A 15,642-nucleotide genomic window follows, 5' to 3' on the forward strand; every position below is an offset into this window, starting at 1 on the left:
AGGCATCACTAGCTAGAGTCAAAGCTAAAACAGAAAGGTAGATCCCACAATTTTGAATTAGATATACCATAGAAGAACTGGGGATATAATGCACACAAAGCCTGTGTTCTTTCACCAAGCTAGGAACCAAGCAGTTGGGGTCAACACCATCTTATTTGGATTCAAAAGATAGGCTTTGTGTGTTAGAGCTCAGATCCCATCTCTGCCTTCTACTTCTTGGACTAGTTACTTTTCTTTTAGTCTCACCAATTTGACTTCTGAGACAGCCAGGATCATCCTAATAGCCATTTCATGCATGGCAGTCCCCACAGCAACCATTTTGTGAAAACGCCCACAACAGTCTCTCAAAATTCCAAATAAGCCACCAACCCAAAAACTTGGGCACCTTGGTCATAATCTGTACTATGCCACTGCAATTGATATATCAAAGAAAAGTTCATAGTCCATCTACTGTGATTTTTCCCCTGATCATTTTACTGAGGTGGGGGAGTTTGGTATTTCTCCCACCGCTGCAGCCAAGATGTTCCCTACCTGCTGTCTTTTTGTCAAGGTCTTACTTCAATAATGAATCAAGCCATCTGTTCAACTTATCAACTTAGGGATTAGCATGAATGAAATAGGCTTTCTTCCCCAGATTTTCACAGGTGGAAACACAAACGTATGCTAGGCTGTGGCAACAGACAAAGTTGTCTTCTAGCTAGGAATGCAAGTGAATTTCATTCCAGTTTGCAAATCACCTGAATATGTACCTTTTGCAACCCTGATTGTGAGTTTTCCAGAAAAGAACATTCCTGAACTTGTAATCACATTAAAACATGTATTTTTTAAATGCACATGTGGAAATACAATCAAATACAATTTTTCATGTTTTTGCCAGTGGGGAGAAATTGAGAACTTCTGAAACGCACACAGAAATGCAGTAAAGTTTGGAGAATTTCAGTGAGCTCAAACATCTCTGGTCTTCCTCTGGCAGAAAGCCACCTCTGGCAGAAAGCCACCCATTCTTGAGAGACGATTAAAGGTAAGTTGATTACACTGCTGATCCTTACCAGAAACATTTTGCCTGTTGTTGGATGTCGGTGTGGTTGCTGGTGCTGCTGTTGCTGGTGCTGGTGCTGTTGGTGCTGGTGCTGCTGTTGCTGGTGCTGGTGCTGGTGCTGTTGTGGGTGTTGATATTCCCGTTTCCTCTGCTGAAGATAAAAACAATGAGTGTTAGCCATTGTTCTCAGGCATCTCTGTCAAAGGACTAATTAGCGCTCAAGCAAAGGCAGTGGGATGCAAGACCCAGGAGCCATTCTGCTGAGCAGCTGCTTGAACAGTTGGTAATGCTGTCCTTTGATGGTTTATTGATTAACTTTTTCTGTTATACCGCACCATTTGTTTAGCAGTATGGGGATATTCCAGCTAATTCTGGAGCATCGTTCCCCACCATTTATCACAACTGCCCTCAGATATTTTTTCCACCACTGCTGACCATTGGCCAGGCTTGCTGAGGCCACTGGGAGTTGTAACTGAGACACCAGACACCAGAATGGAGGACACCAGCTTGTCTCCCCTTGCTCTACTAGTAGCAGATTATTTCTGACTGCATCCTTTTTGATATGCTCTTTAATGCCACTGCTTTACACCAGCCCCTCATTAAAATGAGAACAACTCTTAACTTCACCTCTTGATTTTTCTTGCCAAAATAATGATCATTTCACAAAAGCTACTTTAAAAAAAATTGCTATGTGCACCCTACTTCTCAGAGCAGCGAGGTGTTCCATAAATACAGCATTTACATGGACTTTCCTTCCTTTGGAAGGAGGGATCATGAAAAATGTGTAACATCTGAGCTTATTTATAAAATGAACTGGCATGGAGCTCAACACACAACAACTGTTCAGTGGCCTACACCAGATTTACATAGAGGAAAAAATTGTAATCCCTCAAAGTTTTCAATTTATGGAGCCTACAACCCCCTTCAGCTATCTCCATGCTTCTTCTTTAGTCCGACTAAAATAAACTGTTGGAAAGCCTATTTTTCTCTTTTTCGTCACAGACACCTAGCTTGGCCCCTTCCTTTGGCTGGAGGTAGAAGATTAGGATGAGTCATCTTATCCAGCCATTTTGTCAGCTTTCTGTCCATTTCCCTAACAAAAGATGTGCCTGACCTGCTTTGCCACTGACTATTAAAGTTTCAAGCTTCCTCTTTGACTCGCCAGCCCACTCTTGAAGAGACTGAAGCATCGGAAGGGTGTGTGTTTATTAGGAAGATGTCAGATTCAGCCACACACAGCATCACAACAAGGAAGGGAAAGCAACTTGGTTTTCTCATGCTGCTACCCAATAGAGATAATCCTGAAACAGACTAATGCAAAGGTTGGAGACTTAAAAAAAAAAGAAATCGGGGCTTTTGTTCCACCTGAGCCAAACACTCAGAGAGGAAGCAATCAAGTGGTGCTCTAATAAGCTAAGTGAAGGCCTGGGGGGACACAGAAAAGTACTGTGGGCAGTGGGTGGTGGGGTAGGGACAAAACATTCAGAAAAATACCTCTTCCTCCCAACTTTTCCAAAATTACTGGAAACAACAACCCCTACTATTTTGTTCTGTATCCCTCAGTTTTTCCCCCAGCCCCTCACAACCTTAATATTGATGGATTTTTGGTGGATCCTAAGGGCACAGAGTACCTTTGAAAACACAGATCACGTTGGGTGTACTTTTAAGGTTCTCTTCGATCTCTCTCTCTCTCATTCTCCCTCTCCCCCTCCCCCTCTACCTGCCACATTCCCTCTGTCAGCCCCCTGCTCTGTCAGCCACTTTCTTCTCTTCCTGCTACCTCCCTTTTTCTCTCTCTGTCATGTGCATTTGGTGCCAGTGATAGAAGTCCTTGGATTGCTGAGCACTATTATTAGTACATTGCATTTATATCCTGTCTTCCTTCTTCCTGTGAGGAACCCAAGGTAGCTTACATAGCTCCATTTTGTTCTTGAAACAACAGGCTCCATGAGATTGGTTGGGCTATGGCTGGTCTATGAGAGGCTATGACTGACTCTAACTCACCCGGAGAGCTTCATGGTTGAGTGGGGACCAGAATCCATGTCTCCTCTATTCCCAGCCCAACAATCTTCCACCACACTTCTCTTGTGCCCAAGAGAAGCCTTTACAAGTGTGCATTGAGCCAAGAACTGTTCCAACTCATGTTTTCAGAGGTGTCCCTCCTCTTTATGTGTCCTGTCATTGAGAATCCAGCTAAATGAATACAAGTCAGTTTTTGAAAACTTTGGAGAAAGATCCCACCACATGTCCACCAGTACTAGCCTTGAATTAGGTATGGTAAGCCAGGAAAGCCCTACTGGAGGAGACCAATGGCCAGCCTTCTGTTCCTTCAGTAGCCAGTTAGACGCCTCTGGAGACCCACAGGTTGGACATGAGGGAAGCCACACCTCCTGCTCATGTTCCCCATCAACAGGTACGCAGGACCTACTGCCTCTGATTCTGGAGGGCATACAGAACCATCATGTCTCACAGCCACTGGCTGCCTTACCCAGTATGATTTCCTCTAATCCCTTTCAAAGCTCCCTGGGTTGGCAGCCTTCTCTACATTTTTGGTAGAATTCTTTTGCTTATGTGCTCTGTGAAAAATTATTTCCTTTTTTTGTCTTGAACCTCCGAGCATTCAATTTTATGGAGTGATTGAGTTCTAGTATTATGAGTGAGGTAGAAAAACTTCTCTCTGTCTACTTTCTGAGTTTAGGATACATTTAGTATAAATACAGTAGGAGAGATCTGGTTTGTTTTTATTTTGTTTTGTTTTTTTAAGATACCGGTTTGCAGAAACAACAAAAAATTGCTTGTTATGAAAACTGCACCTTAAAAAGGACAAGAAAGCAAGAACAGGAATTGGGTGGTGTCTCTGACTAGGTGCTTATTTCAGCTCCTGCAATTATATGCAGAAGCAGATAACACGGCTATATAGCCAAAACCAGCTAGGATATATACTTAGGCTTAGTATAATTTATTTCCAGTAAATATACTTTGGCGACCCTATTCTCAACACATGGACTTTGCTGTGCAAAGGTCAACACGCTATGTTAAGCATAATTATATGGCAGTTATTATAGTGTGAAAAGCAAATTATAGTCAAGGATCCAGACACAGAAAAAGTCTGTTGACAATGATGACAGATCTGATTTTTTCTGTGCCATGTGCCATATAAATTGCAATCCTCTTTTCAGAAAGTATGTACTTGCCTAGAGGTGATGTTTAGGGATATAGTGTGGGCAGAGGAAATTATGTAACTAGAACTACTGTACTGCTCACTGAATAGATGTACAGGCTGGTGTGTCTCTTTAAAAGCAACCGACATTAATAAGATTTAAATAGCCTTGTTGGGTGCCTGCTGTGTGTAATCCTTTGAGCACTGAGAAGAGCAGACATGGACTGTGTATCAAAATAAACTTTAATATAAACAGTTAGCATTTAAGAGGACGAAATTATGATGCCAAGGGTTTGTGTTCATTGCATTAATACAATCTAATTAAGAGTCAAACTATACATTACATTACAGGCATAGCATGCAGTTGCCCATGTTCTGTAGCATGCTGCCTCCGAGATCTTAGGCACTCCTCTCTTCAGTTTGGATGGCCTTAAAGGGGGATTGGACCAGTACATGGAGGAGAAGACTCTCAATAGCTCCTAGAGCTGGTGGCTCTATGCTGTCCCCAGGATTGAAGCACCAGTTGCTGGGGAACTTCGATGGGATGCAGGTGTTTTGCTCATGTCCATGTGTGGCCTTCTCCTGGGCAGCTGGTTGGCCATTGCATGACAGAATTCACACAATGAATTATGTTGGATTAGATGCACAGCTGGTCTGATCTAGCCTGACTCTTCTTATGATCTTTTTTTTTTAATTATTCACAAGCAAGCATTTGGGGCCCTGATCCAGACTGGAGGCACCAGATGCAAATAGAGATGAGTTGAACTTTCCCCCAGCTCTCTGTATATTAATGTCCCTGGGAAGATTTTTCTAAAAGTTGGGAGGGGAACTCCATTTGCACAAAAATAAAAAAGTGTTTTCTTTTTTAAAATCATCATGGTTTTAAATAGCTGGTTGTTGTTTGCTATTGGTTGTAGGATTTTTCCCTGTATAAATATGCATAGGATTGTAGCTTAAAATGATTAATTTTTGCTTTGCATGTTTTAATTTTGTTTAGTTCAATGGATCCTTTGATAAACACTTGGAACTGGGATTAAGGAAATTTATCATAGGTAGCATATGGGTGGACACAGAATTTCTTGGATTGCTAGCTGTGAGGTCAGACACATGCTCCATCCTTGTAGCTGAGCATCCATGCTTAGATTCTTTTCCTTCTTAGAGCTGGCAGAGAATGGAACGGGAAAGAATTCTTTCCAGTTCTTAGAGAAAGAATGAAACTGGCTGTTTCCCCTCTCAGAAGTTGTGGTCTCAGAGAAGGGATTTTGGAAACATTTCAGGGGTCAGGGAGGAGAGGAGATCACTGCTAAAATAGGGCATATCCTGGTGGTGCCTCAGCCTTGTCTGCTCCTGCTGCAAAGGGCTCTACTTAGCCGAAATTGGCCATCTAAGTTCTTTGAGTAGTGAGAGGAGTGTGGTGGCAGCCTTGGTGTTCCTCCCACGCTCCATAGATGTCCATAGTCCTCCAACCTTCCTGACATTGGATTGGCTCATCTTCTTGATGTCACTTGACATCCTGAAAGAACACTTCACTTAATCATGGTGGTATTCTGTGGCCACTGAATGCTGTCTGGTTGGAGAATGTGGCATTCCAGCTCCAACCTAAGGAACTGTCTCCAAGGCTGGAGGTAGAACCCTTGGCTCAGAGCATTCCTCCTCTGTCTTGACAGTGGATGAAGAAAGAACTGGGTTGGCTAGAACTGATAGGGCAGATGAAACATGGAGCTGGCCATCATTTCTGCACTCCTTCTGCCTTCCATAGGATGCCTGTAATCCTCTGAGTTCCAAATATTACAGGCAACTGCACTGGACTGTGCTGGTACAATCTGCCCCCCATGTGTGTGTGCACATGCATGTGCAAGGAATTAGATTTAAAAATGAGACCAAATATGGTGAAAATGAAAGCTGAGTAGGTTTGATAAAGGAACAGCCTTAACGAGGTTTCAGTTGGACACTGCCTGGATTGATGTTACATTGAGTAGTCTGAAGAAGTTTCAGTGGAAGTTAGATCAACAATTTGTTAATTCTGGATTCCCTCAATTTCTCAATTTTTCCTCCAATTTTACATTTGGTTTAAAAACTTTTTGAATTCCTGAAAACTTAAGTTCATCCTGAATTTTGATTTTTAAAACTGCATGAAAATAGATAAGGATTTTTGTCCATATTTTTCCTAATGCAAACATTTTTGTATGCATTTTGACTAGCACTTATATTTTTTCCAAACAATTTTCCTAAAACAATTTTTGAGGACACTGTTTTCACCAATATAGGCATTTTGTATACATTGTTTGATTGGAGACTCTCTTTGCAAAATTTAGGGAAGTGCAAATTTCAGAACAGAACTGAATTTTGGATCACATATTTTCAAAATTGTGAAGTGCGAAATTAGGTAAGGGCACATTGAAACATGAACAAAATGAATTTCTCCTCTGACAATAGAGAGAACAATGAGGATGGTTGAGGGTATGGAAAACAAGTCCTCTGAAGAAGGAACTGAGTTTGTTTGTTCTGGAGATGAGAAGATGGCAGAGGAGGTGAGACCATGTGGAATGACAGTAGTCCTCAGATTTCCCAAGAGGGGAAAACTTGTTTGTTGCTGTCCCAAAGGACAGGATTCAGTCTAATGGGATCATATTACAAGAGGGTAGGTTTTACTCAAAAAGCCTTGCTGATGAGAGCACTGGAAACCAATTACCTTAGAGTCAGAGAAGTTGAAGTTGGACAGCTAACTTACACAGATGCCCTAGCAGGAAGTTGCGTCTTCTACTCTATAACTCTATAAATAGAGCAAATCATCCTTGGCACAGCTCACAAGAAGGAAAGGATTAAATGGCCTTGGGCAGACCGCTTTCCATTGGCCACACTTTCTCAGATAGAACACCATGGTTATGTCTTGCAGAAGGTGACCAAGATAAAGAGGTGAGGCATGTTGCGCATGAACCTGATGCATACACGAATCCTAATGAAACGTTACTCTGACGTTCAGAACTTAGACACAGGGTCAGGCACATGGCTGGATGCATGGCTGGTGTTAGCAGTTGGTAGAGTCAGGTGTTTGCAGGAGCCTAGAGACGACTGAGCATTCCCCTGAAAGATCCCTCGCCATGTTCCCTGTGTGTGCACACAGTTGATCTGCAGTCATACTTTTCACATAGTTGTAGAGGTTCATCTTGGAAGTGACAGCACCTTTTCCTTAGCTCAGATATTCTGAGATTGAATGTGGCATTTTGTACATGCTCCAGGGCTTTTCACCCTGTAAGGGTAAACTGGGACTATGATCAGCTGCTGCACAACTCCAGAGCCTGCTCTGATTACTGCAGAAAGGTGGGTGTAAATAAGTCTGTAAATTTAACATGAGGAGCTGGCAGTCATCCCTATGAAAAAAATTCATCCCGAACTACAACAGCTTATCACATGCTAGCTGGGTTTACACTGACCTTTCTCCGCATGAAGAAAGGTTTTCATGCCTGTGAGCAGGTGTGCATGATTGTGACAAGGAATCTGGCAGTGTGAGAAAAAATATGTACCCATGAGAAAATTCAAGCTTGTATTCATAGTTCCAGCCAGGGGGGAAAACAGCTGTTCTGTACTGAAGAAAATGATGGCCTGTGTTGTTTTTGCATTATTCACTCCTATCTCTGTGTGTAACTAGGTTGCCCTTAGCATCTCACATCAAACAGAGGAACGTGACCATGCCGTGTTCAACATGAAGAGGGTCATTGGAACTGCTCCGGGAAGGCACTTATTTTTAGAATATCCTGTTATCTTTCATTTGCTCACTGCAGCCACACCTACTCCCACACCACTCTGTTTCTGGCATATTCCTGGAAGTGAGCGATTACGCGAAGATCAGTGAACACAGCCTGACTCCCACATGAAACTTTCCATGGGAATACTTTTAATCATTTCCCTGATGCAAATCCACACTAACTGCAGTCTAAATGGGTCTTCTCCCAAAAAGATGAACTTGCAGTGGCCAAAGGTCCTGTCACCGCCTTTCCTTTGTCTTGCCTGAAGGCTAAAAATATCTACCCTTGGAACAGGGAGAGAGAGAGGTGGGTGCTCCCCATCCCTGGTTGACCATTTGGTACCACCAGCGAATAGGACGACAAGTCCCAAAATCCCTTGTGAGGCTCTGATGCACCATTCATCATTCTGGCCAAGATGTTTTTGCTTCCTGTAATGGATTCTGAGGCTTCAGGGCCTCTGCTGAAGAGCGTGAGCTACTGCTTCCTTTTCTCCCTGCCCTATTTTTTCCTTGGAAGAGGAAGGAGTGGAACCTGTGAGCATCCATCCCTTGAAAGTTTAGATGATGGCATAAGAACTCCTGATGCTTGCCCATCCTAGCTTGTGAAATTGGCCCAGACTTTGAACTCCAGAGGCAATTAAATGAGGGATGGCTGCTGCAACCTGTACTGACACTCTGGCTGCCATTCCACTCAAAATACGAATAGTGGAAAATAAATGTCTTAGAAATTTTCCCAGAAAAATACATGGTGGGAAATTTCAGTCCAGCAGTAATTCCTACTGGATATTGTCCTTCCTCAAAATGACCAGACTGAGACCTTCAGTTAGCCTCCCCTAAAACTAAGATTCAGTAGAGTTTTTTAAAAAAGGAAATAAACTGTATAAGGAAAGTGAAGGCAACCATTTCTCAAAGAAATAGGGTGCTATTTTGTATACACAACTACCACCATTTATTTGAATGGCATATCACCATTCAAAATATTTAATAGGATCTACAGGTCTGGAAGGGAAAACAATAACAGCTAAAGTCCCATTTATTCAAACCATTTGAATAGAACACCTACATTGGTCACAACTGTGGAAAACACACAGATCAACACAAAAAGGGTAAGGGTAACTGGGTGAATGTTTTGATTACTATATCTCACATATGGGGAATATTCCTAAAGTAGTTATAAAATCACCCTAATTCTTGACATCAGCAAGGAAGAAAAGGCTTGATTACAATGGTTTTTAATTGTTCTGAGTTTTAGGTATATGATTTAAACATTGTTTTCTATTTAGAAATAAAGCAAGTAATTGCAAAAGAGAAGGCAGCTGAAAACACAAGTCCCTCTGCTCAAATATATTTGAGTCTCAATCAGACTTGAAATGGGGCTTGGTTTATGCCCTACATGCTTGGCCCCCTCTTCTAGTTTCTCCATTCTTTCCTGAAAGCTAAGGGAATACCACATATACATAGGAAGCTACCCTAATTGGTCATTGCCTTGGTTAGGAATGAAATTAAATAAGTAAATATACATCCAATTATCTTTTCCCAGGTTTCTGCAACTTGGGCTCTCAATTTCTTTTGGAGTACAATGCCCATCATCCCCAGTCAGTATGACCAATGGTCAGGAAGGATGTGAGCTGTAGTCAAAAACAGGGATTGGTATTTAGATGTTTGGAGGTCTAGTTTAATAGAGATTAAAACCACAAGAACATATCAGAACACTCCAAAATGGGAGGACACTGTAAATGACAACTGCTGAATTTGTTGGAGGCCAGTAAATTAGGATCCTGCCATAAGAAGAGTGTTCTAAAGAAACAGACCATCAGAGCAATAGGCCTTCCACCAGCTCATAGAAGACAAACATGCACAACCACTACACAACAATTTCCATTCTTTTGTAGAAAGAACATTACTGATTAACAGCACCAATCTGGAAGCTTATCAGAACATCATATAGTCCAGTCTCCATCTGAAAAATTTCAATTAGAGAGAACCCAACACCCATCTCAGTCAGGTACCAGAGAAGTAGCTGGCTCAAAGAAACTGCCTAGATCAGATGTTGTTGGGAAAGGCAAGGAGTCATTGGTGGAAGATTTGGATAGGGGTGAGCAGAAAGATTTCAAGATATTTGCTTGGAATGGAAGAGGCAGTTTTTCTTGGTGTGCTTTCCATGGTCAGGGTTGCACCAACTCTTCATATGATGATTATGGTGGCTCCGAAATGGGGAAAATGGGGAAATGAGATGGTGACAAAGGGCGAGGTTATCTCAAGACTGCCTTCTCCAGATGCTCAGGCATGTCATGGGAACATTCAGAATTTGGAAGTGAAGAGAGGGACAAGGGAGAAGATGAAGATGAGCCAATTCCCAGTTCAGTCCTTGAGCCCTTGATACGGTGTCAGGTTAGAAGGGCTACACAATTTGAAGGTCTGCATATACGATTTAGGAGGCTAGCCCTTCTCCAGAGGGGCCCACCCAATGGAATGGGACCCAGGATTACTGAAAGGGGTTTTCAGAAGTAGTTTCTGGTTTGGCTTCAATAGAGATTCATTTTTCAGTGGCTATAGTTCATTAGCGGTAAATTGGAAATAAAGAGCTATTTTGCAAAGAATCTGTCTGTTGTATGAAAGAAGGGGAAACCTGCTTCCAATGGTGTTTGAGACTTCATTTCCCAGAAGCCCCTGCCAATATAGCCTATGGTCCGAAACCCAAAACTTTGGGGGATCTACTTTCTGCCCATCTTCAGCCTAAAGCAGGCTTTCTGAAACTTAGTGGTCTCCAGATAGATTGGACTACAATTCCTATCACCCTTCCCCGCATATGGAGGGCACCATATGGGGAAGGCTGTTCTAGAGCATTGGGTTTGGATGTAAGATGTGTAGCATTAGGTTTTCTTGGGGAAATCACTATCCAATCCGCATCCCCCCCCCACACACCTATTTTGTTGAGAATTTTGAAAGAACAAAAAAAAGAAAAAAAAAACTTATTAAAAACAATAAAAGAAAAATGAATTATTATAGCTTTCTAGCATAAAATTTGAATATATTTATTCTAATAGGCAATGTGTATCCCTATATTTTTATATGCAACAAGATAAACTACAGTTCTTATAATCTCTATGCATAATTATGCATGGATGTCAACAAAGGCAGACCAAATATCCATATATATTGTCTATTTGTAGCTTATGTTTATAGTCCATCTACTGAAAAATTGAAAGCTTCCTTAAGTCCTCAACTCATTGCATTATTGAAGGTGGCTGTTTGTCCTTCCAGAGTTGTAATATTAGTTTTCTAGCGGTTAAAGGGGCATTGAAAATCCATTTACGTTGACATTGCATTAAGTTCCAGGAAGCAGTTAGTTCAGAAGAACATGCAGATCAGTACATATTAAAGAATGTTGCATCAAGAAGCTTATCTGTATTATTAAGTCACTTTCTAAGGTCGGAGAACTAAAATGCCACTTTGAACTCATTTGAGGAAGTGGCATAGGCCTCTCCAAGCTTCAAGACATCTTCCTATCCTGAAGCAGTTACTTGGCAGCAGAAATAAATGTTACCAGAAGGGACAAAGACCAGGCCCTGCAATCAACTTAGCTTTGTTCATCTCCTCGAGCAAACCCAGTATGGGGCCTAATAAGGAAGAGCAGACTTCCTCGGTCTTGTTCACAAGCATATCTTTTAATGCCATGTGTGTCAACACGCACAATTAATATCCTTCAGATAAAATGATGTGTTGATTAGAGGGAACAAGGGCAGATCTCATGGGATTCTTCTTCAGGAGTAATTGAACAATAATTGTTTTAAAATCACCGCTCCCTCCTCCAGTTTAAATGTCAATATATTCAAGAGCAGGCCATTGACCCATGTTGTGAATCTGACTCCTTTTCTGAAATTTCTTTACCTCCCCAATCACTGAAATTCCAAAAGCTATTGCACAACAGATTTCCTACATAAAAAGATGAAACAGGGACAGAGCCAAGTACCCTTGGGGAATTGCCAGGGCGCAGTGTCGAAGCCGGGCTACTCCACCTTTTTCTGGCCCAGTATTCCATGCAGTGTTTGGCAGATGGCTTTTCCCAGCTCTTCTACTTCCCACAATGCCTTGGACTCTGGACCAGTGTGGATAGACTGTCAGGTTCTGCCTAGAGTGCTGACAGCACATCCAATAAGGATATTAGGGAATGGTTTGCTGATGCCTACTCAGTTCCCCACAAACCTGGATTGATGATGCCCTCCAGTAAAGGAAACAAGTAGACTGTCAAATATATAGAAAGCAGAGGAACATTTCTGCTGTTGTGACTCAGAGAATGCTATCACCAGCGGCTGCAGTGGGTATGTTACCATACGGCGACACGGGAATCCACATATATTAACTCTGCGTATTCCCACTATACCACTTAGACATCTCCATGCATTGGGCTCTGCAGAATGCAAAAAGCAGGGCCCTGAGCCTGTTTTCCAGTGAGGAGAGGCAATGAGCATGCTCAGCCTTCTGCTATTCTTGCTTTTTTGCAGGTCAGGACATCAATTTGCACTTTGTGCCAATGCCGTTGAATATCTGTATAGATATTAATGTCCTGGTGATGCAAAGTCACATACAAAAATAGTTGCTGTGAATTATTTTCTGCTTCTACTTCTATCCATTGATATTGTTCATTCATCCAGCCATATGTTGGTCCATCCATCTATCCATCCAGCAAAGAGTAGGTGCCCCCACCTCAGCCAAGCTGAGCCGAGCCGAGCCCTTTTCCATCACTAAATATAGGAACCACCCACTACCTATAGCAGTTTCGTGAGTCTGCCCATTTTAAGGTATATTCAGGTTGGGAAACAACATTTTAAAAGAAGCCTTCATGTCATTTTATTGCATGCATCTCTCTTTCTCTCTCTCTCTCACACACACACAAATACACACACAACCTGCAGTTTATGCGCTTACAATTAGTCATTAAGTTTCAGCAGAATGAAGCAATGCCATTACTGAAGGAGGCTGAAGATCTTTTGGGCTTGAGTTCCAAATTTTCGAGAAACTTTTGGGAGCCTCATTCCAGGTGCCAGAAGGACTGCAGGCAAATGGGATGTGGGACTTAAAAAATAAGCCCCAACACATTTAAGTAAAAGCTCTTTTAGCCAATATCTAAATCTTAACAGAGCAATTGCAACGCTTTTGAACAGGAAAGCAAAACCCCACAAAATCCAGGAAACTAAAAACAATTGGCAGTCAGGATGAAAGGCATTGAGTCCTGGGAAGGAGCCATTGCCTTCTGGGGAACCGTGCAGGCCAAACTGGAATGCCAGGTGAGTGAATTTGGCCCACTGGTCTGAGATTTAACACCCCTGCATTAAAAATTTCCATCCTTTTACAGTGCTGCTTTCTGATAGCCAGGAAGCCGAGCTGAGTTTGCCCTTCTTGATCCCTGCGTATTTTTGCTTTTTAAAAGCCATACAGGTAATTCAGAGTTGAACAATTGCAACAAGGCTGAGTGTCCCATAGCATGACCTGAAAGCACATGAGCTTGTCACCTTGCCGAAGCTAAGCAAGACTGGCTCTGGTTTGTTCTTGGAGGAGAGACCACATGGAAGCAACAGGTAGCAACCTTCAGTTCCACAATGAAAAAAAAATAGAGGTGTAGTAATTAAATGTATAAGTTGTCAGAGAGGAGCAATGGGGTTTCTGCAAGGATTCCCAAAGCTCAGCACTGATAGCAAGATATCAAGGCCAACCTTCTCTACAGTTTGAACAACAATGTGTCAGGTGAATAATATAGCTCATGTTACACCAATTGTTTTCTTTAATTTCTAATGGACAACTCAAGGGAAACAGTTATGATTACATAATCCTTTGACAAGCAGCATTCTGCTGGTAAGCAGCCATTCTGTTACTTAGTATGTCACAATTATACATTTTTAAACAGCCAAACTATACACAGAATCAAAACTTCCTCATTTCCTGTGGGTTATTTCAAATACAATGAAACACAGGACACAGCTCCAGTTGTCTTTTAGCTATCATTTTAGATGATTATCTTTAATTTGCTGAAAACCAAATAGTTCTGCAGACTTAAAAGAGTGCGTCTACTTTGTACATCATCTAGTTATTGGAATTCAGAGTAAATGCAACAAAAGGAAAAGTCTTTCCTTTAGCTGTACTAACTACACCAGAGGAGTTTGTCTATAATCCTTTTCTCACATTATTTTTCAGAGGCTGAAGTGTCATATGCTTATCCAGAAGTTGTCGCTTTGTAGTTTTGTTTTCCACATTCTCTCCCCACCCTGTTGCTGCCCATCAAAATTAAAATTAAACTCAGAAAATGATAGTGCATTCCGTATTCCTCTCACTCTCTTTTCTCTTGCTTTATGTAATATAATCAAAGCAAATCTCTGCTTTGTAGTTTCTTATATATCAGTCTGAGCCTGCACATACCTCTCTGGAAGTAAGTCTCTTTGTCCTCAATGGGACTTACTTCTGAGTATGCATGTTTAGGATCAGTGCAGTGTAATGCTACATGTGTTTACTCAGTTGTACCTCCCATTGTCTTTAGCGGGCCTTGTTCTGTAATAAGCAAGCCTTGTCCTTTTTTGTTATATGCCGCCTTATCCCTTTTTGTAATACGCTATAATCCGAATGATATTGGTTAATTTCTAAGGAAGACTAACATTTAGGAAACTAACATTGATGGGAAATTATGCTAAAATGGACCATTGGGGTCCTTATTCTACTGTTGTTATTTTTAATAATAACATTATTAATAATATCATCATCATCATCATCATCATCATCATGTCCACCCTCAAACATCAGGCTTCCTAGTTCCTAGCTCTCCAAAAGAATTTAGCTGCAATATATATTTTTTCCCTGTGAATACCTAAATGGACACCTCAGTCCATTTAGAAGGAGATAATCCTGCTTCTCCTTTTCCTTTAGATTTGCAGTTACTGAGTCCCATGAATGTTGCAATGAAGAGCTGTGAGGAAGCACCGGTAACCTAATAGACTTTACTAGTCAGAAATTCCCACTGCTCAGAGAGGTTGATTTAAAAAGCCAAAAGAGAAATGTGCTCTTACCACCAGCACAGCGGAGTCTGAACAAAGCCAAAAAGAGGAGGGCAGTTCCAAACAGCTTCATGGCCATTATTCTCTGTCCCGCAGGAATCCCTTTTCGAATACAGCAGCAGGCACCAAGCTTTTCCACGTTTGAGATGGGACCCTAATTAGCCAGAGGGAAAGGTGTGCAAGGAAAGACTGTGAACAGTCACTGCCTATTCTGGCTTATTTTGGGGACCTTGATAAAGAACGGAAGGAAAAACGACAGACTCCCTCAGGGAATATAGCATGGAGCAGATTTATTGTTTCAGCCCTTTAACAGGAACTCCTTTTCTTTGGCAGGCATTTGTGTTTTCGTTAGGACTTTATTTTGTTCGTCTTCAGCCTCAGAGGTCAGGAAAGGTTTCAAAGTGAGCAGACCTTTCTTTAGAAGAGGATTAGGTTTATGCTTTGAAAGTACATTTGAGAAATATAAAGAACGAGAGCTCTGCTGGGCTATTCAGAGGCATATGAATTTGAAAATAAATAAAACAAAATGGACGTGTGTGTATGCAACACTTGCACTCACACACATTTTCTGTTCATGTTTCAGCTAAAGTTGAATAAAGTTGTTATTACATTTGATTTACCTCTTCAAATGTATGTGATGAAGAGCCTAACAAAT

General features: G+C 41.6%; 1 protein-coding gene across 5 annotated transcripts in view; it reads right to left on the minus strand.

The window, feature by feature from the left end:
• EMCN (endomucin) overlaps positions 1–15,221 on the minus strand; it is a 55,342-nt gene extending 40,121 nt beyond the window's left edge. The window contains exons 1-2 of one of the 5 annotated variants that reach the window (XM_044429065.1): positions 15,000–15,221; positions 1,050–1,187 (exon numbers count right to left, since the gene is read on the minus strand). In XM_044429065.1, the coding sequence (XP_044285000.1) occupies positions 1,050–1,187; positions 15,000–15,066 (205 nt within the window). In that variant the 5' untranslated portion in view covers positions 15,067–15,221. Of the gene's footprint in view, positions 1–1,049; positions 1,191–14,999 lie in introns of all 5 variants that reach the window. The other 4 variants (XM_044429064.1, XM_044429066.1, XM_044429067.1 and 1 more) reach the window with 4 other exon arrangements.
• Between the last annotated feature and the right edge of the window lie 421 nt (positions 15,222–15,642).

Source organism: Varanus komodoensis, unplaced genomic scaffold, assembly GCF_004798865.1.
Source record: "Varanus komodoensis strain SLA01 unplaced genomic scaffold, ASM479886v1 scaffold2, whole genome shotgun sequence".
In the NCBI taxonomy this organism is placed as follows: Eukaryota; Metazoa; Chordata; class Lepidosauria; order Squamata; family Varanidae; genus Varanus; species Varanus komodoensis.